This window comes from Hemiscyllium ocellatum, chromosome 12, assembly GCF_020745735.1.
Source record: "Hemiscyllium ocellatum isolate sHemOce1 chromosome 12, sHemOce1.pat.X.cur, whole genome shotgun sequence".
Classification (NCBI taxonomy): Eukaryota; Metazoa; Chordata; class Chondrichthyes; order Orectolobiformes; family Hemiscylliidae; genus Hemiscyllium; species Hemiscyllium ocellatum.
Genome location: NC_083412.1, coordinates 58,395,543 through 58,422,225, shown reverse-complemented (window position 1 = coordinate 58,422,225; position 26,683 = coordinate 58,395,543). Strand labels below are relative to the sequence as shown.

Below are 26,683 nucleotides of genomic sequence, written 5' to 3'. Positions count from 1 at the left end.
CAACTTTGAAGTAAAGAACTGAGGGTGAATCATTCAGTGCATTAAAAAAGGTAGAAAGAGAAAAAAAAAGGTGCTGCTGCCTAGAGACAGGTGTTTAGTGAAACACGGAAAAATCTAGACGGAAATTAATCAGTTGCTCTGTAAGTGAACCAGAGTGGAGGCTGCAATGTTAAAATCTGGCAGAAAACAATTGAAATTAGTTTCTAAAACTTGTGTGCTTACTCTGAAGTTACAGTGATAGTAAGCAGGGTTACCTCTAATTTTTTTTTCTTCTGTGCGGATCTCCAAGATCTTGTGGCAGCAACATCCAGAACTCAAAATCAATGCTGTGATTCCTGTCGGTATATTAACTGTAGTGTGTGGAATTAAACATAAACAGAAATTGCTGGAAAAATTCAACAGGCTGAACAGCATCTGTGGAGTGAAATCAGAGTTAACGCTTCAGGGGAGGGTCCCCTCTCCATAGTTAGTCACCTCCAACCTCAGAAGAATGACCCTCCTTCAGTGGAAAAAATATTGAGATAAATAAACAGTTAATTGAGGAAATAATTTGCACAGGACACCAGAACTCTCATTTCTTGTGAGATATTAACTTGAACGGTAAGAGAGAACCAATTTAACACTTATTCAAATAACAACTTATCTGCTGCCTATGAAGGGTTAATACATAGCTTTACTCATAATGAATCAAATGTTTTTGTTTATGCAACAGGAAACACAAATGAAGGAGACCCCATGATGATGATCTGTACTTCAAAGAAGTTAATCAACTAATCAATGATTTGTAAACCTAAGGGGTGAGAACGAAACATTGAGGTGAAGTGTTTTCCTTCCATTATGACTTTAATCTTTTTATATTTCTTTAAGCAATTATATATCTTAATTATAACTATAGGTTTGGGTTTGTTGAGGAATTCACAATCAAGAAAAATGTAGTCATGTGCACCAGAAGTGTGTTTAGGGTGAAGTTTTGCAGATATGCAGTAATTACTATGCTGCCTATGTTAATCAAGTGCATGTGGCCCTCAGCCAATGGCTCCAGGTTCAGGAATTGACAGTTTATTATGCAAACGATCAGAATAAAAATGTTGATTAGCCAGAAATGGTCACATCCCACAAGTGAATAAAGAAGAAAATCTCCCTCTTTGGCAAGTGTATCCTTTCTCAGGTATGATGAGCAAAACTGCATGCAATACTCTAAGTGTGGTTCCACCCTGGCATTGTATAAATGCAGTATTTCAGTATGATTCATATTTCCTTAGATAGTGAAGCAATCCTGGATAATATCCAGATTTGCATTACATCAGACAATGACTATTTCCAACAACCATTGTCTTTTACATTCAATGGCATTATCATTGAATCCCTGACTATCAATATCCTCGGAGTTATTATTGACCAGGAACTGAACTGGATTAGTTATATCATTATTGTGGCTGCAATATAAGGTCAGAGGCTGAGAATCCTGCATTAGGTAACTCATCTCCTGACTCACCAAAGCCTGTCCAGTAAGCCACAAGCCAGGAGTATAATGAAACATTCCCCAACTTGCATGGTCAAGTGCAGCCCCAAAAATACTAAAGAAGCTTGACATTATCCCAAGACAAAGCTGCTTGTTTGATTGGCACCATATTAACAAACATTCAGTCCATAACCACTGCACAGTAGCAGCACTGATCGCCATCTACAGATGCATTGCAGAAGTTCATCAAAGATCCTTAGGCAGCACCTTCCAAACCCACAACCACTTCCATCTGGAAAGACAGGGCAACATATGCATGGGAACACCACTACCTGCAAGTTCCCCTCCAACTATTCACCATCCTGACTTGGAAATATATTACCATTTCTTCACCTTCACTGGGTCAAAATCTGGAATTCACTCCCTGGGCGTATTGTGGGTCAAGCAGTCCCATAGACTGCAGCAGTCCAAGAAGGCAGCCAACCACCATCGTAAGGACAACTAGGGACGGGCAATGAAAGGGGCAATCAGCCAGCAATGCTCATGTCCCACAAGTGAATAAATAAAAATGGCAAGTATATCCTTTTTTAGGTAGGGTGACCAAAGCTGCATGGAATAATCTAAGTGTGGTCTCACCAATGCTTTGTATCATTGCAGTAAAACATCTCTACTCTTTGAGTGAGTTGTATGTTCCATTTAAGATGCAGATGATCTCCATCCATCAGATTCCCTTTTGTGTCGCAGTCCCTGTGACTGACTTTTCAAAATTCCCCTTTTTGTTTGTTCAGCTCCACTTATTGCTATTATGTTCCCAAGTTACCCACAGAGCCCAGGTTATTGTGACCTGCCATGCCCTTGTTGGCTATATCTCCCCATATACAGGCCAGAGTGATTGTGAGTTGTGAGCCACCACATCCCCGTCCCCACCTCTGCCAACCCTCAAACATCGGATCTCCCTATCCTCTCCTGTGGTCTATGAGATCCCACCCTTCCAGTTGGAATTGTCTCAATTAACTGTAATATTTCTTCAGTGACTGAGGAATGAACCCTATTCTAGATAGGAGCTTCCCAATTTTCCAAACACTCCACTGAATGTCCCCCAAAAAACCCTGTGACCATTACTGCCCATACATGTCTCCAAGTACACCCCACCTGACCTACCTTTAACTCTTGGATTGGTTGCACTTGACCTCCAGGAAAAACTATGGATTAATCCCTGGATTGCAAAGACATAGATCCCTTGACACTGGTAGGATTGTATCACAGCCAACTCTATGGACTGTAATCAGACAAGACCCTTGACCGACTGTCTATGTAACTGAATATACTCTTCCTTGAATCCACTAAGGGCTGGTTCACTTGGATTTTCACACTTGACCATTTTCTTGAAGCACATATGCAGTGTGTTTGTTGCAAAACAACTGCAACTGAAATGTTGTCTCAGCAAGGTGCCATACAGCAACATCCCAACCCTCCCTTGGCTACTTGGTGCTCCAAACCATACCAGATACCTGCCTCTCCTGCTTTGCCGAAAAAGCAATACAAGACACAGAGGTTGGCAACCTTCAAGTAAGCACAAAGTGAGTGAGTCGCAAGGAATTAACTTTACATGTATTTTGTGCAGATGCAAAAGATGAATGTCATAAGAAGCAGGAGCTCGAGTAGGTCATTTGGCCCCTTAAAGCTTGTCCCTGCATTCAATAAGACGACGGCTGATCTTCTCCAATGCCTCAACTCTTCTTTCATAGCCCTCAACTTCCTAACTTTTCAGGAATCTTTCCATATCCTCTTTAACTGACCTAGCCTTCATAAATCTCCGGTGCAGGGAATTCCAGACATTGACTAACCTCTAGGAGAAGAAATTCCTTTGCATCTTATTTTAAATGAGTATCCTCTTATTTTGAAACTATGCCCCTTAGTTCAAATTTTTCCCATTACTGCAAACAGCTTCTCGATGTCCACCCTGTCAAGTCCCTTCAGAATCGTATCTTTTTCAATAAGATCACGCTTCATTCTTCTGAACGCTAATGAATAAAGGTCTAATCTGTTTAGCCTTTCTTAATAAGTCAGCCCCTTCTTTCCAGGACTCAGAAAATATATTCAATATTTTTTCGGTATCCAAAGGTGCAGGAATAACTTGGTATCGTGTTTCTCAGTGCCAGTTTTCATCATCTCTCTTAGTCGCAATCAGGCCTCTCATTAAGTTGATAATCCTCCATTGAAGAACAATGAGCTACATCTAGAAGCATGTTTTGGGCTTGCAGATCATCTGCCAAATTCTAATGAGGTCTGGTACTCAAAAGCACTTTCAGAATCTATCATTTGATTATGTTCTCCCATCCTCACAATGTGTTGCCATATACCTCTCTGCATCTTTTGCATTTATATTTGCATGCCTTCTTGCAGTTTTGTGGTTCTCTTTTCCTGAACTTTTGTTATACGTTGTATTGTGTTTATGAATATTGGGGGAGTACTGGACCAATCTCTACTGTAATGCCCTCACAGATGAATAACTTGCCAACTGTCATGCATTTCTGGACACTTACCCTGCATGAAGTGCATGAGCCTCCGGTGTTTGCCTGCAACACAGTTGTACACCTTCAGAAAACGAACGATCAAAATGTATTGTGCATATTTTATATTCATTTAACAGGAAGTACAAAATATTTAATACCCAGTGTGTTGAAAAATGAAGAGTAAAAGAGAATGAAGAATCTAATAGTCAAGAAAATAAATGCAACAGGTTGCAGATACATACCTGAAAATGTGTTGCTGGTTAAAGCACAGCAGGTCAGGCAGCATCCAAGGAATAGGAAATTCGACGTTTCGGACCAGAGCCCTTCATCCTGATGAAGGGCTCTGGCCCGAAACGTCGAATTTCCTATTCCTTGGATGCTGCCTGACCTGCTGCGCTTTAACCAGCAACACATTTTCAGCTCTGATCTCCAGCATCTGCAGACCTCACTTTTTACTTGCAGATACATACCCACAACAGTTTCACATTTCCAATAGGTAGTTTACTTTGGATTATAATGAACAACAAGTTTGTTTACACAACTAAGTTTTCCTAACAGCAGCTCTGGGATCAATGATAATTTGAACAAATAAATTCAAGATTGATTAAAAAACTGAATTCAGTACAATATTTCCCACCTTAATTTGGGTTAAGATTTCATCTTCTGACATTCAGAACAGAGAAGAGTGACTTGCTTGATTTTTTTTAAACTCAGGGTGACCCTGTATCACCATAAAGGGACAACTAACTGAAAGGTCTTCATAAGGATCGGCTTGGCAGACCTTTCTCATATTGGGATAGTTTTTCTAAAAGAGGAAGTTTTTTACCTTTGCTTTTTAATAGTGCCTGCTTAAAATTGTAAGATGTCACAGAACACTTCACAGTTTCAGTTGACCAATCCACACAGAACAGTATTAGGATAAAACAACATGAGCTTTCTCAAAGAATTAGATTTTATGCTGTGCTTTCAAGGAGAGGATCGAGATAGGGATACAGAGGTTAAGGGGAGGGAATTCCCCATATTATACCCTAGAAAACTAATGACGTGACCTCTCAGTCGGAGAGGGGTAAAGGAAGCTGTGGAAACTAATGAGGAAAGAAAACAGAGTGTAGTAAAAATCCTTGCATTTTCAGGCTGTGACTAGTGGGGTACAGCAAGAATCAGAACTTGGGCCTTGGCTGATATTAATGATTTGCAGTCTGGGTCCAAATGTAGCATTTCCAAATTGTGGATGATATACAAAGCTAAATGGAAATATTGAATATAAACAAAATGTAACATGGCTTCAAGATGATTTTGACTTGATTTGATTTAATTTATTGTAGTCACATGTACCTAAGTACAATGAAAAGCTTTGTTTTGTGAGCAGTATGCAAATCATAGGGGGCTTAGAGTGAGGCATACAAGATTACAACTGCACAGGAGGTGTGCAAAGCAGGATCAACATTAGCGAGATCACCATTATTTGGAGTTAGAGAGGTCCATTCAACAGTCCAATAACAACAGGGAAGACGCTGTTCTTGAACTCATTGATATGTGTATTCAAGCTCCTGTATCTTCTACCTCACGGAAGAGGTTGGAAGAGAACATTACCGGGGTGGGAGGGGTCTTTGATGATGTTGGTAGCCATTCCACAGCAACAAGAAGTGTAAATAGAGTCCATGGATGAGAGGTTGGCTTCTGTGGTGGTCTGGGCTGTGCACACAACCTGAAAGTTAATACTTTCTTATGGTCCTTGGCAGAGAGTTGCCATACCATACCGGATAGAATGCTCTCTATGGTGCATCTGTAAAAGCTGGTGAGGGCCCTTGTGAATGAACAGATAAATTATAATGTTAGAAAAATGTGAGGCTATTGACTTTGGTAGGAGGAACAGACATGGATAATATTGTTAAATGAAAAGTATAGGGGCACAAAGTGACCTAGGTTTCCTTGTTACTAAGTTACTGAAGACCAAAATGCATGGTCATCACCTCCTTCTCGAGGGTAACTAGGAATGGGCAATAAATTCCAGCCCAGTCAGCAAAACCCATATCCTGTGAAGTAATTTTTAAAAATGCAGCAAACTATTAGTAAGTTCAATAGAACATTAGCCTTTAACACAAGAGGATTTGAGTACAGAATGCAGTCTTCAATTGTGTAGAAGTTTGACTTGTCTGCATATCAAGTGTTGTGTGCAGTTTTCAGTCTCCTTAACACAGAAAAGACATTGTTATCACAGAGGGAATGTGTCAGAGCTTCACAAATTTGGCCCTGGGTTGGCATCACTGATCTATGAAGAGAAGTTCGTAACTGGGCCTTTTTTCTCTCGAGTTTTGTAGAGTGCAAGGTGATCGCATTCAACCTTACAAAATATTTAAAGGATGGATAGGGTAGATGCAGTTAAGATGTTTCCCCTAGTGGGGGAGTTTAGAATGGGGGGCATAATTTAAAAATAAGACAGATGCTATGTAGGTCCAAGATGAGGAGAAATATTATTAATCAAGAGTTTAAGAACCTTTCGAATTCTCTATGACAACAGACTATGGAGGCTCAGTCTTTATGTACATTTAATTAGAGACTGATAGATTTCTGATTCAGGGAATACAGGGTTATGGGAATATATAAATGTGTTTGATCAGCCATTATCATGTTGAATGGACTCAATTGGCTCCCTTCGTTCCTGTGCTCCTAGACATGATGAACTGAATAGCCTCCTGCTGCACCGTTAAAGTTTTGTGCTATGCAAGAGGTCAGTCTTCGAGGAATGCAAGAACCCATGAGAAAGGTGACAAGACTTGTCTAGTTGAAGCTGTGAGCTACCCACTCCATTCTGTTGACTGCAACAATGGAGAAAATGCATTGGAGAATGTTAATCACATCAAAAGTTCCAACGAGTTTGAGGAGAAGAAAAACGCAGCAGTTATTATTTAGAACTCTAATTAGGGTTGTTGCAATGCAATACAGGAACAAAGAGCAGCAAGATGGAGGGGTAAAAATTGGTGTGTGTTTGGGGTTTGTAATCGGTGACTTCTGATGCTGGTCCCAGTGAAGGGAAGCAGCACACAAATTTGAAGTTTCCATCCCAGTTATCTGGTAAAAATATAACGCTGTTGAAAATGTGTTGCTGGTTAAAGCACAGCAGGTTAGGCAGCATCCAAGGAATAGGAAATTCGACGTTTCGGGCATAAGCCCTTCATCAGGAATGAGGAGAGTGTGCCAAGCAGGCTAAGATAAAAGATAGGGAGGAGGGACTTGGGGGAGGGGCGATGGAGATGTGATAGGTGGAAGGAGGTCAAGGTGAGGGTGATAGGCTGGAGTGGGGTGGGGGCGGAGAGGTTAGGAAAAAGATTGCAGGTTAGGAGGGCGGTGTTGAGTTGAGGGAACCGACTGAGACAAGGTGGGGGGAGGGGAAATGAGGAAACTGGAGAAATCTGAGTTCATCCCTTGTGGTTGGAGGGTTCCCAGGCGGAAGATGAGGCGCTCCTCCTCCAGCCGTCGTGTTGTTATGTTCTGCCGGTGGAGGAGTCCAAGGACCTGCATGTCCTTGGTGGAGTGGGAGGGAGAGTTAAAGTGTTGAGCCACGGGGTGGTTGGGTTGGTTGGTCCGGGCGTCCCTGAGGTGTTCTCTGAAGCGTTCCACAAGTAAGCGGCCCGTCTCCCCAATGTAGAGGAGGCCACATCGGGTGCAGCGGATGCAATAGATGATGTGTGTGGAGGTACAGGTAAACTTGTGGCGGATATGGAAGGATCCCTTGGGGCCTTGGAGGGAAGAGAGGGAGGAAGTGTGGGCGCAGGTTTTGCATTTCCTGCGGTTGCAGGGGAAGGTGCCGGGAGTGGAGGTTGGGTTGGTGGGGGTGTGGACCTGACGAGGGAGTCACGAAGGGAGTGGTCTTTGCGGAACGCTGATAGGGGAGGGGAGGGAAATATATCTCTGGTGGTGGGGTCCGTTTGGACGTGGTGGAAATGACGGCGGATGATACGTTGTATACGGAGGTTGGTGGGGTGGTAGGTGAGAACCAGTGGGGTTCTGTCTTGGTGGCGGTTGGAGGAGCGGGGCTCAAGGGCGGAGGAGCGGGAAGTGGAGGAGATGCGGTGGAGAGCATCGTCGATCACGTTTGGGGGGAATCTGCGGTCCTTGAAGAAGGTGGCCATCTGGGCTGTGTGGTGTTGGAACTGGTCCTCCTGGGAGCAGATGCGGCGGAGACGAAGGAATTGGGAATATGGGATGGCGTTTTTACAGGGGGCAGGGTGGGAGGAGGTGTAGTCCAGGTCGCTGTGGGAGTCAGTCGGTTTATAGTAGATGTCTGTGTTGAGTTGGTCGCCTGAGATAGAAATGGAAAGGTCTAGGAAGGGGAGGGAGGAGTCTGAGACAGTCCAGGTGAATTTCAGGTCGGGATGGAAGGTGTTAGTAAAGTTGATGAACTGTTCAACCTCCTCGTGGGAGCACGAGGCAGCGCCGATACAGTCATCGATGTAGCGGAGGAATAGGTGGGGGGTGGTGCCAGTGTAGTTGCGGAAGATGGACTGTTCCACATATCCTACAAAGAGACAGGCATAGCTGGGGCCCATGCGGGTGCCCATGGCAACTCCTTTAGTTTGGAGGAAGTGGGAGGATTGGAAAGAGAAGTTATTCAGGGTGAGGACCAGTTCAGTCAGTCGAAGGAGGGTGTCAGTGGAAGGGTACTGGTTGGTGCAGCAGGAAAGGAAGAAGCGGAGGGCTTTGAGTCCTTCGTGATGGGGGATGGAGGTGTACAGGGACTGGATGTCCATCGTGAAAATAAGGCATTGGGGACCGGGGAAGCGAAAATCCTGGAGGAGGTGGAGGGCGTGGGTGGTGTCCCGAACGTAGGTGGGGAGTTCTTGGACTAAAAGGGACAGAACCGTGTCGAGGTATGCGGAGATGAGTTCGGTGGGGCAGGAGCAGGCTGAGACAATGGGTCGGCCGGGGCATTCAGGTTTGTGGATTTTGGGCAGGAAGTACAAACGGGCGGTGCGGGGTTGTGGGACTATGAGGTTGGAGGCGGTAGATGGGAGATCCCCTGAGGTGATGAGGTTATGGATGGTCTGGGAGATGATGGTTTGGCGGTGGGAGGTGGAGTCGTGGTCGAGGGGGCGATAAGAGGAGGTGTCCGCGAGCTGGCGTTTGGCCTCAGCGGTATAAAGATCGGTGCGCCAAACTACTACCGCGCCTCCCTTGTCTGCCGGTTTGATGGTGAGGTTGGGATTGGAGCGGAGGGAGTGGAGGGCTGCACGTTCTGAGGGTGAGAGGTTGGAGTGGGTGAGAGGGGTGGACAGATTGAGTCAGTTAATGTCGCGGCGGCAGTTGGCTATAAATAGATCGAGGGCGGGTAAGAGGCCAGCACGGGGTGTCCAGGTGGCTGTGGTGCGTTGGAGGCGGGAGAAGGGGTCGTCAGAGGGTGGGCGGGAGTTTTGGTTGTGAAAGTAGGCACGGAGGCGAAGGCGGCGGAAGAATTGTTCAATATTTCGCCGCGTGTTGAACTCATTGATTCAAGGGCGTAGGGGAATGAAGGTGAGACCTCTGCTGAGGACTGATCTTTCATCCTCAGAGAGGGGGAGGTCTGGAGGGATGGTGAAGATCCGGCAAGGCTGGAAGCTAGGACCTGGTGTGGGACTGGAGCTGGGGGTGGGGGCGGGGTTAGGGGCGGGGACAGAGATCGATGTGGGGGCGGGGTTAGACGTGGTGACGTTGCTTGGTGTGGGGGCGGGGTCAAGCATGGGGGCGGGGTCAAGCGTGGGGGCGGGGTCATGCGTTGTGACGGAAATAAGCGTGGGGGCGGGGTTATGTATGGTGGCGAAAGTCGGCGTGGGGGCGGGGTTATGCGTGGTGACGAAGGTTTGCGTGAGGGCGGGGTTACGAGTAGTGATGAAAGACGGCGTGGGGGCGGAGAAACCTGAGGCGTTGTGGTCCTGCAGGTTAGTGATGTCAGTGGGGGCGGAAGTGGCTGCGGCGACGGCAACCGAGGGGCGGAAATGGTTGTGGCGACGAAAGAACCGTAGTCATTCCCGGTAGCCGCGGGGGTCGCGAGTCCGTCAGCGATCTTCCTGGCGATCGTGGAAGCGGTTGTCTGTGCGGTGATCGCCGGGGTGGTTGTTTGGGCGGCGATCGCGGAGGCTCCGAGGTCGGTGGGGGCGGAAGTGACGTCACGGTCGGCAGCGGCCGTTGGAGCCACGGGCGCTGTAACGGCCACATGTGTAATGACGTCCGACAGGCCGATAGAAGATTCTGGAACAGTTGAGGAACCACGAGTGTGGGGGTAAGTACATGAAAGTTTTCGGTACTTACTGTCTTTAATTTCTGATATGGCTAGGAAGAACTGTTTGTTTAGTGTATGGATTCTTCTGTAGATGAAGAACAGCAGAGGTCCTTTGCAAGTTTGAGAGAGTGTTGTCCTGAGCTGGGGTAGGGCTGACTGCAGGGAATGTAGGTAGCGACGCATGGCTGCAAGGGTGGAGCGGAGGATCTGGAGGGAGGTCTGATGCTGGAGGCTTCGGATTTGTCGTAGGTACAGGTTGTCCTGGTTGGGTCCAAATTTTGTTGGTTGGAATGTAGTTCGGAGTCCGTGTGGGATCAGTCGGTTCCGTAGGCAGGTGCTGAGGAAGGAGATGTGGCTGTGGTAACGAGTCTGTTTGAGAATGTGGCTGAAGAGTTTCTGTGCAGAGGAGATGACCTGGGGGGTGCAGTGAGAGAGAGACTCACTGAAATCCTTGTAGAGGGAGGAAGAGAGCTTCTTCAAGGAAGGCATCCTTGCAAGAGGATTCGCAGTAGGTTAAAATCTTCGGGTAAAAAATGAGGTCTGCAGATGCTGGAGATCACAGTTGAAAATGTGTTGCTGGTTAAAGCACAGCAGGTTAGGCAGCATCCAAGGAATAGGAAATTCGATGTTTCGGGCATAAACCCCCAAGGAATAGGAAATTCGACGTTTCGGGCATAAAAATATAACGCTGTCCATCATGCTGCTAACTGCTTCTGCAATCACTGATGGCAAATGGTATGGTCTATCTCTCAGAGGGATGTGCCACTGAATTTAGCAGTTTGGTGATGAGTACTATTGCTGCACTTAAAATCCCAGAAAATGGAACATCAGGGTAGATGGAAGGCCCCAAAGTCATGGTTTTGGTACTGGAGGCACTCGGGCACTCATGGTCCTGAAATGGGGGCAAGAGCCCCTCAGCACAACCTTCAGAAGGGAATGGGAGAAAGTGGCCTGGTCAATTCTCAGCCTCTGACTCAAGGACCTGCAGTGGTGTCACAGAACTTACATGATTGATCAAGGCCAACAAATCTATCTTCTCATGATGTCTCCACTGGCATCTCAAGCTGACCAATACACTGCACCCGACACTCAGCCAGCAATACTCCCTGGCATATAACATCCAAACATAACATCCAAATGCTCTACTTCCTCGTCACACAGTTACCAAGCCTGGTAGCCATACGCCAATCTCTCACTGCCACAACCTTCAGCCCTGCAGTTACAGAGGGTGACTCACTAAAAAACAGCTTCAACTAGAGTTCTTCCCTATCCCAAGGAGGGCAAAGCAGCACAGTGAAACGGAGCAGAGATGATGGGGGACCTCTGATTCTCCTGAGTCCTGTGGAGGAAATAACTCTCTACATCATGGTAGAGATTAACCAGCACTAATTTGACCGTGCAGGATAGCGGTATTTTTCTGATTATGATGTTTTCATACCTCCAGCTTCCTGTTTGGTCTGAAGATGAAGTTATCTGCTTTATACCCATTCCTGTACCTCTGTTACCACAACCTTCTCTGCTCGTTCTTGCTTTCAAATATGTAGCTGCCTAGCACCAGCAAACAAGGGGAGAAAGAAACAATAACAGAATAATACTGGCATAGAGGCCTTGCCATTGGTGCTGACTCTCACAGTCACCCACCCAGACACTGCCATTGCACCTACATTGGAGGCTCATATAAAGTGTGGTCAGTCATGCAGACATGATTAGGTTGCACCTAGGCCAAGGCTAAAGAATGGTTTACCTGCTCACTGGAGGGTGAGGTTATAAACAACATTTGCCATGGAGAACTCACATGGACATTGATGGGGTGGTATATAGGAGGACATTGCTGAACATGAGCTCTGAGATGCTGGTGCCCTTGCAGATAGGCCCCTGTTGAAAAGGACAGAAGATTCCAGCTCCAAGTTGACAGGCAGCATTGTGCAGAGCTTTCTCACACTACAGTTTCTGTTCTCTTTCACTCTTTGTTTTGCTGTAAATACAGAGACACTGCAATTGTACCCCATAGCTGTCACAAGGAACAGATTACCTATACCTTTGCCTTTCCATTTAATTTCAATATTGTGCATTTTTCATAACTATCATATCTGCAAGTTGGGTTCCTGCCTCTTCAATTAATACTTGTGTTCTGCCTTAATTTATGAGAATGCTTGATCTTTGTTTAATGATGTGTGAACCTGCTGAATGGACCTGTTGTTCTAAATTTAGAAAATGGATGTTCGGTCAATCAGTGGGGTGGTCACATTTAGACAACTTCAGTTACTTTGGGCAGCACATTCCTCCAGAAGATTGGTTCACTTCCAGGGCGCCATCTCCAGAAGAGGCATGGATCTGTGGTGTGAACCCAAAGATTCTGATAAAGTGGACACAGATTTCAGAAGTGACAATGCTTTTAGGGACTTTGAATAACGAAAGGAAATGAAATGGTAGTTTATAATGATGAAAAGGTTAAATGAATAGGTTGATGATGGTAATTTTGAGAAATAGGCCTGTTTGAAGATATAGATAGTTTACAATGTCAGCCAACACTAGGGATCAGCAGATGAGTGTGAGAATGATATCAAAAGCTGTCAGTGAATTTTAAAGATCAGATGGACTCAGGTATTAGGAGAGGCACCATACAAACATGCAGAATCATTGCAAGACAAGAGGGGAACCCAGGAATTTCATTTTATAAAAAAGGACAGGAGAGAATGCAGCAGAATGAACTGAACAGTTAATACCAGATTTCATGAAGAAGAAACTCATCACCCGTCCTCACACCTCTTGCAGAATAGGAGGATGGAATGAGGCAAAGATGAATTAAGATAAAGTTCAGAATTATTGAGGATGGGAAGTCACCTGGTGCAAATATCAAGGGAAAAGAAGGGATGACATCTCAGGGTGGTTTTGATGTACCATGAAGAAAAATCATCGTGAGAAGATGGAACAAAAAGAGATGCTTGAAGAAGAATGTATACAAAGTGAAAGGGGTAAGAGATCGAGATGTGCTTTGCCCACATATCATACTCTGGTAGTTTGGCTGTGCCAGATATGGAATGTTTCACCAGCCGTGAAGCTTCAGTAAGAATCCATTTAAGCCAAACTTTAGTAAAATCCATAATGCTAATACAATTATCCACAGTATTTTTGTAGATGGTTCATCCTTGTTTGAGTGAATACATATTCAAACCAGAAATGCAGAGAAAATATTGATTGTTTTCCTGTTTACAGAATACAGAGAGATTTTGGGTGATTTGGGGAAGTGTAACAGGATATCCATTGACCTTAGCTAATTGGGAAGGGAGGACAATTTAAGATTGCTGCTTATAAAGATGCAGTGATGGATGCCACAAAGTGAGTTTCTCAGAATGCTAAGAGGTGCACAGATGCCTTAGATTGATCCAAGTAAAATCCAAACCCGGAGTGACAGCAGGAGAGACAGAGAATTAGAAATGGATTGAATAAGGACAGAGGGGAAAAGTACCCAAGAGGGGAGAGGTAAGAAACAATATGATTATTTCTTAGAAATGGATGAGCAAGGAGAAAAATGACAAGTGGGAAAGAAACACAATCAAAGTAATGGGCTTGGGGAGAGCTAAATGTACACACAAATGGGTACAAAGGAAAATCAGGCTTTACAGGCACAGCCACCTTTAGGAGAGTCATGTCCTCTCAGAAAATATTCAGTGGCTAGGCATTCGCAAAGCAAACCCTGCAATAATAATTTCATGCTGAGTGCACAGCTTTACATTTGTTTCTCAAATCTTTGAGTGGAACATCTCAAGAAACAGGATTATAAAAAATAAAACAGGGTAACACTAGTTTACAAAACAGACAAAAGTTCCATGACTCAAATTGATGTACCAGATGGTTCTGTTCAATTGTGAAAAAACATTTATGGATTGTTGATTGTATTTAATTCTGCAAAGCCACCAGTCAAACACTTGAAAATCTTGCAGGTCAGTTGCTTATTCAAATAGATTTTTTCCCTCAGTCCACTTTGTTGCACTGCATACTTGCATTTTAATGCCCACTTCTTCACTGGTTCCCAGCTGGAAGAAAAGAAATGAAACAAAAAGAATTGTTACAGAATGTAATTCAATGAATACCGTTCTCTAGAATTAAACATGGGCCATATATGTTCTGTCTGCGACAGATTGGACAGAGATGGAAGTAAGTGATCTTACTGATGTCATCAATATGTTGTAAGAGGCACATCTCAGGGTCAAATGTAACACCAATTTTATGAACAGACTGATTTAGTATCAGACCCGCGACTAGGTAGAAGGGATGTGGTTGGTGGCTAGGAAATGGCATTTTGAGTCGGCGCCCCTCTTAGATTTCTTGCTTCCTAATATTTACTTAATAGTTATTTCTGCTGATCCAAATAAATAGTCTGATAATTCAGCAATATAAGCAAAATGCAAAGAGTTAATGCTAAGGTAAAGCTGGTTGCAGTGAAAATTAATTCTGTTTTTTTGGACGATACCACCCACCAATGATTGATGCTTGGGGGACATCAGCGTCAGTGATACCAGTGAAGTCATTGTATGTGAGACTCTTGTAAATTCAATTATAAACTTACCTCCCTTTGTCTTCCAGATGTTGTTAAAGACTTTTCTGAAAAAAACAATATGCCACACCCACAAGAATAATCAGTCCAACCACTACCACCAGAATAACAATAATAACCTGCACATAATGCTGACCTTCTTTTGTACCTAAGGTAAGAAAGGAAACAAAGAGACATGATGAGAACATACAAAAAATGAGGCTTTTTTTGAACAAAGCTGTAAGTGATCCAACTTTTTAATGTTAATGAGACTGGGTACCTCTCTCCGCTATGTGGCACCAATGCTGTCAGTATCCAAACAATTAAAATGACAGCAAACCCAAACTTTTTGGAATTGCAGCATGTAAGTACCTACCATCATTTAACCTCTTGACCTTCCATGTTCCTATGTGCACACAGGCTTGAAATCAGGCCAAATATCTTTGAAAAGGTGTGACAGCAGAGTAGCTCATTTTCAGGAAATTTGAGCTATTAAATTTGAAAAGAAATATTAAGCAGAATTTTCCCAGTCCCTGAACAATGCAGGCAATTGCAAAGACGGCTGGGAAATACAGCATGAATGCAAATATGACACTCCCAATAATGAGAAAAAAGTCAGATTTTCCACTCAAGGTTGCAATGGCTAGCTTAGAATCTCGTTAAAGAGTGGTGAGGGGTCTGTTTCATGCATTAATATCTCATTACCACCTAAGCTTGCTTTATCTGTATGCAATTTGCTGTTTCCCCGCATGGCAGAGAGACATAGATGGCCCCAATTCCTGATCTGAAGGTCAGAATGGTTACCTGGCAACTCACCAGCCTCTACCCTGGCCATAATTCCCTACACCCCAGTGTATGCTCCATGTACAGGGGCTACCTGCATTTACAATAGCTATAAACAGATTAGGAGCAGAGGTTGTTTAGCAATCTGTGTGAAAATCAGACTCCTGTGGCACAGTGGTAGTGTCCCTAACTCTGAGTGAGGCAGCCCAGATTCAACTCCCACCTACCGCAGACGTGTGTAGTAGCATGTCAGCACAGGTTCAATCGTCAAAATATAGGGTTGGGAAATGAATACCTATAATGTTGTTCACAGTGGTTAGTACTGTTGCCTCACTGCGCAAGAGACCCGGGTTCAATTCCCGACTCAGGCGACTGACTGTGTGGAGTTTGCACATTCTCCCCGTGGCTGCGTGGGTTTCCTCCGGGTGCTCCGGTTTCCTCCCACAGTCACAAAGATGTGTAGGTCAGGTGAATTGGCCATGCTAAATTGCCCGTAGTGTTAGGTAAAGGGGTAAATGTAGGGGTATGGGTGGGTTGCGCTTCAGCGGGTCGGTGTGAACTTGTTGGGCTGAAGTGCCTGTTTCCACACTGTAAGTAATCTAATCTAATACTGCACTTTGGACATGTTTCATTACAAGGCCACTTTGCATACAGGTTCAGGAACTCATCTCATTTATTGGAATAGAGTGCATCTATGGCTCTTCAATTGCTTTTGTAGTGCTTCCTCATTTTGCACCTGCTAGGATGCTCACTGCATCTTCACATTGTCTTGCATTTCTTGCACATTAGTGCTTTATTCAGAACTTACGGCAGGTCTATCTTTCCTTGCCTTTTAGCACAGACAGAAAGGTAGACCATTTGCAGCATGTATCATCAACTTTGAAAAGCAAACACATTGAATGTTTTTCAACCAAATAACTATGACTCAAATTCTAAGGAGAGCCTCCCTGGTTTAGTCAAATGGAGCTTTGGTCAATCAGAGGGTGTAGCCACAATCAGTGAAGGAGATCACATATCCAGAGGCTTGGAAGGGTCTGTTCAGTTGCTTGAGATAATCAGGGTCAGGAATTCCATCTCACTACAACCCAGGGGGATGCCCAATAGACCATCCTGCAGGTCGAGTCCAATGAGTCAAGGTTCAGTAATAAATAAATCAGAAGCTGCGCAGTGATCATTCAGGGTTCTGGTCCACCATCAGTCAGGGCTGTCATTATCAGTCAGTCAAGGGTTTGGGCCAAGATCAGTCCTGAGATCTGTCCACTGAAAGTTAAGGGTGATTGACAGAGGCCATTGCTGTGTTGATATGTTGGGAAGTTAAAGTGTGTTGGTTAAAGGCAGCTTATGGGATGCAGAGGGGACAATAATTGTGAAAGGGGGTGGGCTGTGGGCAAGCCAATGTATAAGGCTAGGAAACAATAGACCATTGGAGAGCATGGAGTATGGCATTGAGACAGTGAGGGAGCAATCGTCACCACCATCCTGGCTTCAATAGGTGGATTATACATGTTACAACACAGGATAGCCCTCCTGCTTAATTTACACCAACAACACAGAAAAGATTTATCCCATGCAGTAATCTGTGAAACTTCGATAGGCCAAGAAATTTTTAAAATAAAAATTTGCAACTTTATTTCTTAAAGTATAACAGAGAATAATTAACTTACAACTATTTACAATTCCTTCCTCTAACCTATCTTTTATCTTCCCTTCTTTTAATACTAGTTGGATAAAACCCCGGATTAAGATTTACTGAAAAATCCAAATTTCAAAACCAGCCAGCTGTTGAATCTTCTCTTTGCAGATTTGCTCTTCAGGTCAGTGTCGATGTATTTCTCTGTGCAAACTCCTTCTCTAGTCAGGTACCTCTCAGACTGTTCTGACTAGCAGTCTACATCTGTTGTTCTGGTGGCAGTTCTCCTCCCAACTGTTCAATTTTCCCCTCAAAGCACTGGATTGTGTCACTGGCTTTTAAGATTGTCAATATACTAAATTCAAAATTGATTGGAATTTTTTTTTGGGGGGGGGGTATAATTTAAACTGATTGGCCTAAATCAAATCTGTTTTTGTCTGCAGGCAATCAGCTGCACTAACTGCTGGACCACATGCTACATTGTATCTTGTTGAGAACACTTGGTGCTGTCAGGTAGTTCTGCTAGCTTTTAACTTTCTTAAAGGTACAGTACACCCATATCTTAATAACAGTACGTAACAACGCTTGACATAATTAAGCTGTGGGCCTGGGGCTCGGGGGTAATATGGAAAGATGAAGTATTAAATGAAAAATATTTTTTAGGAATGGGGAGGCTCAAACCTGATGGGCTGACAGGTAGGGCAAGTCAGAAAGGAATATGAAGGTGAGGAGAGTCCCATGGATTGATAATGAGCCTATAACTCACTCTCTGAAGCATTGTGTTGCCTCTTGTCTTCATCTAAATCACAATTGTGCAATGGAAATGGAAAACAACTGTTAATACACCCAGAATGGACTGAGTGTTTTCTTTTGTCTGAGATTGTGAGCTTCATTTATGAGCAAAGTTAGGCCCTTCAAGGGCAATTGAGTTAATCAAGCACTTATACAATACAGGTTATAGACATCTGTACTGTCTCCAGGTAATCTTTTGCTGCTAAAAGATGTAATGGCTTTGAACATATATGAGTTAAAGGAATTCCATGATGTTAATTGCCCAGAATTTGCAGCAGTAATGATGATGCTGGTTATCCTTCAACATCAACAATGAGGAGCATGAACAGATTGGTTAGAAAGCAGCTCTTCCCCTTAAGTTGAAGTGCCAACTATATGATGGTACAATTTTAAAATGAATGGCAACTCATCAACAAAGAACACAGTAACAGTTATGTAGCCCCAGTCTGAACACACAATTATCAAAACAGTTGGGGCATTGAGATTGATATATTGTTGAGACAGATAGATCCTGCTGTATGATACTATTCATGAGAAGCAATAAGATGTTGACATTGATCCTTTTCACAGTGACATACGGTTTGGAGGTCTCCAATGAATACCTTCGCATGTTGATACTTTCAGTTCTTTGGGCTTAATAGCAGAACATTTCAAGTTTTTAGTAAGTAAGTCTTGTAGTGCTTTCTCAGTCAACTTTGGCTTCCTTTGCCAACCACTAACCATCCATACGCAATTCTCTGGAAATGTGATGGTCATCCATTCTAATGACATGTCCTACCCAGCACAGTTCAGCTATCGGGAGAATTGCCTCAAGACTGGTTCACTGGCCTCAGTCGAAGATTTTGAGATTTCTAATCATGTCTTGTCAGTGGATGTTGAGGATAGAGTAAAGAGTACACATGCAATATTGTTTCAACTGCCTCATGTATTAAAAATGTAGAGGTAAAATTTCACAGAATAAATGAGGGAAGTAATAACCAGAGTGCAAACATCGTGGACATCTAATGCTGTGATCATTTAATACCTCAGTGTATAGTCTTCTGAGCACCATCTAATTTGTTGATCCTAGCTGTTACTCTCTGTCAATCAATTCATCACTGAATGTAAGGGTTGCATGGCATTTAAAACAACCAATATTCTTCAGCTTTGTATAATAGTTATAGAGTATTAGAGTACCGAAGAAGGCCTTCATCCCAGCAGGTCTGCTGCAACCTATCCACACTAATCCCAGTTTCCAGCACTTAACACGTAGCCTTGAACATTGTGACATTTCAAGTGCTCATCAAATATGCTTTCCAGCTGTACTATCCTCCCAGGTGGTGCATTCCAGATTGCCTCAACCCTCTAGGTGAAAAGATTTTTCTCCGAATTCCCTCTAAATCTCTGCCCTTCATTTTAAAATTGTACCATCATATTGTTGACACTTCAACTTAAGGGGAAGATCTGCTTTCTAACCAATCTGTTCATGCTCCTCATAATCTTGTACATTGTAATTAGGTCCCTCCCAGTTTTCTCTGCTCTGAAGAAAATAACCTGAGTTTATCCAGCCTCTCGTCATGGCTGAAACGCTTAATCCCGGGCAATGTCCTGGGGAATCTTCTCTGCACCCTTCTAATGCAATTATATCCTTCATCTAATGTGGTGACCTGAACTGCACATAGTGTTCCAGCTATGGCTTAACCTACAGTGTTATTGAACACAAACAGGGAGAACTCAATATAGCAATGATAAGGAATGTCCAACACCTGCAAAACAGAGACTCAGATGTGGGAACAACATCAATCAGGCTCACATACACTCACAGAAAATCTGGTGAGGCATGGTTGAAATCTCTGCTCCTGCTGTCATTTAGGCACAATGTTTCTACCTTGCCAAATTCTGCACAAACTGCAGGGCAAGACCCATTACTGTATATAAGACAGCCTCCTCCTGAAGGAATCTCACCCGCTACCTAGCACTCAGTGGGATGCCTGAGTAGTTTAACGCCTGTTGAGAAGAGACAGCCATTGCATAGGATAGGGGCTGGTATGAGTCATTGCAGGCAGTCTCGTTTGAAATGTCATTCTGAAAGATGACTGTAAAATTTTTGACACTTCACAATTGCAGTTCCTCTTTAGAGTGTCTCTTGAGCAGTATCAACCTTAAGACTAATTTTGGAGATAGGACAGCAAGGGTTGGTTCGGTGGCTGCTGGGTAACAATCAACTCTGCCAGACTTTCTGCCTGAGATCAACTTCCCCATCTGTGGCAACAGCCACCTCCCTGGGACCTTCTTTCATGGTCTTTCTCTCCATAATGCCAATAATATGATCTTATGCTTCCTAGAGAGATGATTAAAGTTTGCCACTGCTAAGTCTTCTCTGCTGTATTTGGATATTCCCATCCCTCACTGTTCCTGCTCAGCAGTCTTTATTATTCTGTCTCTAGTCATCAGGCTGCTGCCATCCTCAATAACCCTTGACAGTATCTCTAAGATACACTACAAAATATCTGTACCACTTCCCAGTATTTCCTGATGGGCATTTCTGATTGGATGTTCAATCACAAACACTGCCTGCTGTCTAGCACTGAGGTTTCTAGATAACCATGAACAGCTAAGCATCCTCATTCTGGTCTTCAGTTCCTATATAAGGTATTTCTGGTCTTCATCTAAATCTGTCCAGCTCCCCACTCATCAACAAGTACCACTCCTTTCTCTGCAGGAGCAATGGGATGCACATGGGGAGCCTCTGCAAGGTTTGGCTTAAAAAGACCAATTCGCTCTGCCAATACCTGATCCTCCAATAATCCCTCAACGATTTCAGCTTCCTTCATAGACGTTGCCAGTTTCAACTCCTCCATCATCCACTTCATCTCAGCTGGGAGGATTGGACCAGGGTGTCCTGGAAGGAATGGTCCCTGTTGAAGGCCTGCAAAGGAGGGAAGGAGAATATTTGTCTGGTGGTGGCCTCCACCGGAGGTAGCGAAATTGGAGGCTAATGGTCCTTGGGATATGGATGTTGGTGGCAGGGTAAGTGAAGAATAAAGGAACCACTGTTGTGGGAGGGAAAGAAGGGGTGAGGGCAGAAGTGTGGGAGATGGGTCAGGCAGAACTAAGAGCTCTGTCAAGCACAGTGGTGGGGAATCCTTGATTGAGGAAAAATTGACATTTCTGAGGCCCACTGGCAGAAGCTGGCATCATCAGAACTGATGCGACGGAGATGGAAGAACGGGGAGAATGGAATAGAATCTTTACAGGAAGCAGGGTGCAAGAAGTATACTCCAGGTAACTGTGGGAGTCCATGGGTTTGTTGTGGTTTTGGTGGTCAGTCTATCCCCAGAAATGGAAACAGAGATGTCAAGGAAGGAAAGGAAGGCGTCAGAGATGGACCACATGAAGGTGAGAGCAGAACAGAAATTGGAAGTGCAATAGATAAACTTCTCCAATTCCAGACGAGAGAGAGAAGTAACACCGATAGTGTCATCAATGTACTAGAAAAGATTTGTGGGTGGGGTCCAGATTAGGATTCGAAAAAGGAATGTTCCACATATCCCACAAAGAAACAGGCATAGCTGGGACCCATATGGGTATCATGGCCACCCCTTTGACTGAAAATGAGAGGAGTTAAAGGAGACATTGTTCAGGGTGAGGATGAGCTCGGTAAGGCGGAGGTGGGCAGTGGTGGATGGGGATAGTTCAGACCCTTCTTTTACGAAGACACAGAGAGCCCTGAGACCATCCTGAAGGGGATAGACATGTAAAGGGATTGTATTCACCATTGCCTGAATTTCAATGGTTGCCTAAGGGTCTAGGTGAATGTTGGGGAGAATCTGCTATCGGGGTACCTACATTGGGGCTAGGGAGGGGAGCACCATTATTAAAGCAGACACTGTCGGATACCAGCTAAAACACAGCCATGTAAAGTAAACCCAGCCACTGCAGGACTGCCTGCCTGGGGCCACATTCCTGGGGGATTAGAACATGTCCGTCAGTTTCAGATCATCCTATTACACTCTCATTGTTAATAAAGGAAACCGGTAACTATCGGATAGTGTAAATCGCACCGATACTACACTTGATTGATAAAGTACTTGCTAATGCCTCCGCTGACGTCAAACTCATTCGGGTCCTATGTTAAATGATAATATCTGTATATTCAACTATGGAGAACTATTGTGAATGCCCAGACAGCCAGACGCATGGCAATGAGGAATCCCTTCCAACAATAAACTTTTAATTTACAAGATCGGAAACTGCCGAACCCAGGATGTCTACCCATTGTTCGGCACAGCAGGAGTGGGACAGGTATCTCGGGGCAGCCAATAGAGACACTAATCCCTTCACAGACAGGTGAACCGACCAATGAAAGAGCCGAACAAGGGGAACCTGACCGGGAACTCGAGGAAGCGCGAAGTATAACTGCACCAGATCCGAAGGGAGAGACAGAACGCCTTCTCCAACGAATTTGCATGCTTTTGAATTCGTTGTATAGTGTACCAGTTTTGATTCTGTAATAAACGGTGTTTTTGCTCCAAACTCTAGCCGGTTTGATCTCTCCTTCCAACGAACACGTAGAGGCAAGACCATTCGGTTTCCGTCTCAACATGGAGATATGAGGAAGTGTCTGCGAGCTGTTGCTCAACCTCTGCAATGTAGAGGTCAGTCCACCAAACCTCATTAGCAGACTTGAGGGCAAAGTCAGGGTTGGATCTGAGAGCACTGAATACAGTCAGTTTAGTGAGAGGAATGTTTGAATGGGTGAGGGGGCAGAGAAGTTAAAGTGATTGTGAGAATATTTTCCCCATGGAAGACATATCTAAGACCAGAAAGCATAAGTTTAAAGCGAGTAGTTTAGAGTCATGGAGTCATAGAGATGTACAGCATGGAAACAGACCCTTCAGTCCAAACCATCCATGCCGACCCGATATCCCAAACCAATCTAGTCCCACCTGCCAGCACGCGGCCCATATCCCTCCAAACCCTTCCTATTCATATACCCATCCAAATGCCTCTTACATGTTGCAATCGTACCAGCCTCCACCAAATCCTCTGGCAGCTCCTTCCATACACGTACCACCCTCTGCGTGAAAAAGTTGCCCTTTAGGTCTCTTTTATATCTTTCCCCCTCACCCTAAACCTATGCCCTCTAGTTCTGGACTCCCTGACCCCAGGGAACAGACTTTGTCTATTTATCCTATCCATGCCCCTCATAATTTTGTAAGCCTCTATAAGGTCCCCCCTCAGCCTCCGACGCTCCAGGGAAAACAGCCCCAGCCTGTTCAGCCTCTCCCTCTAGCTCAGATTCTCCAACCCTGGCAATATCCTTGTACATCTTTTCTGAACCCTTTCAAGTTTCACAACATCTTTCCGATAGGAAGGAGACCAGAATTGCACACAATATTCCAACAGTGGCCTAACCAATGTCCTGTACAGCCTCAACATGACCTTCTAACTCCTGTACTCAATACTCTGACCAATAAAGGAAAGCATACCAAACGCCTTCTTCACTATCCTATCTACCTGCAACTCCACTTTCAAGGAGCTATGAACCTGCACTCCAAGGTCTCTTTGTTCAGCAACACTCCCTAGGACCTTTCCATTAAATGTATAAGTCCTGCTAAGATTTGCTTTCCCAAAATGCAGCACGTCGCATTTATCTGAATTAAACTCCATCTGCCACTTCTCAGCCAATTGGCCCATCTGGTCATGATCCTGGTGTAATCTGAGGTAACCCTCTTCACTGTCCACTACACCTCCAATTTTGGTGTCATCTGCAAATTTACTAACTGTACCTCTTATGCTCGCATCCAAATCAGCTATGTAAATGACAAAAAGTACCGATCCTTGTGGCACTCCATTGGTCACAGGCCTCCAGTCTGAAAAACAACTCTTCACCAAAACCCTCTGTCTTCTACCTTTGAGCCAGTTCTGGATCCAAATGGCTAGTTCTTCCTGTATTCCATGAGATCTAACCTTGTTAATCAGTTTCCCATGGAGAGCCTTGTCGAACGCCTTACTGAAGTAGATGGGGATATGAGGAATTTCTCTTTTCATGCAGAGTGTGATGCAAATGTGGGATGTCCAAGAGAGTCGGAGAGGCAGATAACTCTCACAACATTTAAGAAACATCCAGATGAGCACTTAAAATATCAGGGCATAGTAGGCTATGGAGCAAGTGCAGGTAAATGGGACTAGCATAATTTAGTGTTTGTTGGTCAGCGTACACACAATAGCCTGAAGGACCAGTATCTATGATGTATGCCTCTAGGACTATGTACATGTGGGTTACATTGAGCTGTGGAATCACTTTATATGTCTCCTCTTCTTCCCATCAACCAAAGACATTCTTAATTATCCCAGTCAGAGTCCATTCAATTATTCCATCTGTCCTCCCTCAACTGGTAGGGGTTGTAGAGAACTGCTCAGCTCCCTTGCCTCTCCATCACCATTACAACCTACTGCTGGAAGTCCCATTACATGCCAACATGCACATTTAATAATATCTTTGAAAGGCAGTTTCATTTTTAATGGTAAAAATAAAACCGGAGTTTCTAGGTTTGTCATTAAATGTCTGCCTTACCAGTATATATGGTGATGTCTAATTGAATAGCATTGCAATTTGACAAGGGATGGTACAGAACCTCAATTTTTCCAAGACTAATGTCAGTCCAAATAGTTTTGACTTCTCTGAAAGTCTGTCAATCACAGTACATAAATCACTTGTTTTCTGATTAGAGCATAATCATTGACAAATAGAACGTCTTCGGTGAATTTTCCAAAAGTTTCAAATTTTGCATGAGATATCATAGGTCAAAGAGTAAGCCATCAGATGATATCGGGGATATACTCCCTCTTTGAGATCCTGGCCATTGTGGTTAGAGACACAGGTGAACACACCCACGAGAAGGAGAAAAACTACCCTGAGCAGCCAACTAACCATACCCAAGGCCCAGGACTGATATCGGAAGATACTTTTGACTTACCATGCCAGCACCCCCTGCCTGAAGGTTATCTCCCTTGATTTAACTGAGGATTATTCCCCTTAGACTTTGAGACATGGTTTTTTGGTGCATACAAGGTTCGAACTGACAAAGCACAGTGCTATAGAGTAACACATCTACCCCTTCGAACAATGACTGCTCACAACCAAGCTGCCTAGCTTTGTTTCGAAGCTAAAAGGCAAGTCTGGACAGAAGTACTGAGAGTGTGTTGCTGGAAAAGTACAGCAGGTCAGGCAGCATCTGAGGAACAGGAAAATTGACATTTTGGGCCAGAGCCCTTCATCAGGAATGAGGCTGGGGGCTTCAGGGGTGGAGAAATAAACGGGAGGGGGTTTGGGGCTGGGGAGAAGGTAGCTGAGAGTTCAATAGGGGGATGGAGGTGGGGGTGCAGGTGATAGGTTGGAGAGGAGGGTGGAGCAGATAGGTGGGAAGGAAAATTGACAGGTGGGACAGGTCACGAGGGTGGTGCTGAGCTGGAAGATTGGAGCTGGGATAAGGTGGGGGAAGAGGAAATGAGGAAACTGGTGAAGTCCACAATGATGCCTGGGGTGAAAGGTTCCGAGGTAGAAAATAAGGCGTTCCTCTTCCAGGCGTCGGGTGGTGAGGGAGTGGTGGTGGAGGAGGCCCAGGACCTGCATGTCCTCAGCAGAGTGAGAGGGAGAGTTGAAATGTTCGTCCATGGGGTGGTGGAGTTGATTAGTGCGGGTGTCCCGGAGATGTTCTTTCAAGCGCTCTGCGAGAAGGCGTCCAGTCTCCCCGATGTAGAGGAGACCATTGTAGAGGATAGAAGTACTGTCAGCCTGTTAGCTCAGGCCAAGGCAGCCAAGGCAGCCAAAACAGCCAAGTATAAAAACGCACAACAAGGCTAGGAAGAATCAAATTATGCTCAAAGTGAGTGAACACTAAAAGAACAAATGAGGATCCTTCAGATACACCCTGGACCAATCCAAGAATTAGGTGCCTTGCCCAGTGCACAAAGTATTTTGCCAGCAGCACTGTAATGAAAAGTGTTGGTGTTCTCCAAAGTGCAGCAGTAGACTGCAAAACCGTACTGTAAGTGAATTGGAGATAAATCACACAGGCATGGTGGGACTGGTGCATGTTGGATGTCAATGCCTCTGTCTAGTCCAGAGAATGCCTGAAATATTGGTGTCTGGTGTCCAAGATAGAGTCAGGAGGAGCAAGTGGGCAGCATGTTAAATGTTCTGAGTTTCATTTAAGAAATTTTAAGCATTGTGTTTCTCTCTGGAATATGGGTGAATGGAAACTGCACATTAATGAGGTGAGATTAAGCAATAGTGAGGGTATTAATGAGTGAGAATCCAAGCAAATAAATCTCTTAAGCTCATTCATGAGCAGGATACCTGCAGTGATAATTGACGAAATGTTTACAATACTAAGTTCTATGAAAAAGAATAACAAATGTTCAGTGGTCAATATTTTTTTCCTTCAGTTCAGAATCAGGTTTCTGTTCAGAAGGATGGTTTCCTATCAATAAAAAGGCAAATTAGTTTGTGAAGTTGTCAAGCTGTAGAATTTTTCAACCTGTTCAAACTAAAAAGAGCTTCAGGCTTCAGAATGGGAAAGAAGTATTGGGCCATTAAAAGTGGAAAGAGTCAGTCAATTAAAACATTAAAATAGGAAAGTCACATCACTGTGATTGAGTATCTATAAAAGATATTCCTAGGGAAAAGATTTAAACTTTTATTTTGCTGTATAAGATCTGT

At 44.1% G+C, this 26,683-nt stretch overlaps 1 protein-coding gene across 2 annotated transcripts in view; it reads right to left on the bottom strand.

Annotated features, from left to right (window-relative positions):
• Window positions 1-4,457: 4,457 nt before the first annotated feature.
• The window catches only part of LOC132821072 (mucin-2-like), a 30,988-nt gene continuing 8,762 nt past the window's right edge, over window positions 4,458-26,683 (bottom strand). The window contains exons 1-3 of one of the 2 annotated variants that reach the window (XM_060833590.1): window positions 20,748-21,170; window positions 14,805-14,940; window positions 4,458-14,271 (exon numbers count right to left, since the gene is read on the bottom strand). In XM_060833590.1, coding sequence (XP_060689573.1) covers window positions 9,287-10,723 — 1,437 coding nt within the window. In that variant the 5' untranslated portion in view covers window positions 10,724-14,271; window positions 14,805-14,940; window positions 20,748-21,170 and the 3' untranslated portion in view covers window positions 4,458-9,286. Of the gene's footprint in view, window positions 14,272-14,804; window positions 14,941-20,747; window positions 21,171-26,683 lie in introns of those variants that run through there. The other variant, XM_060833589.1, reaches the window with a different exon arrangement.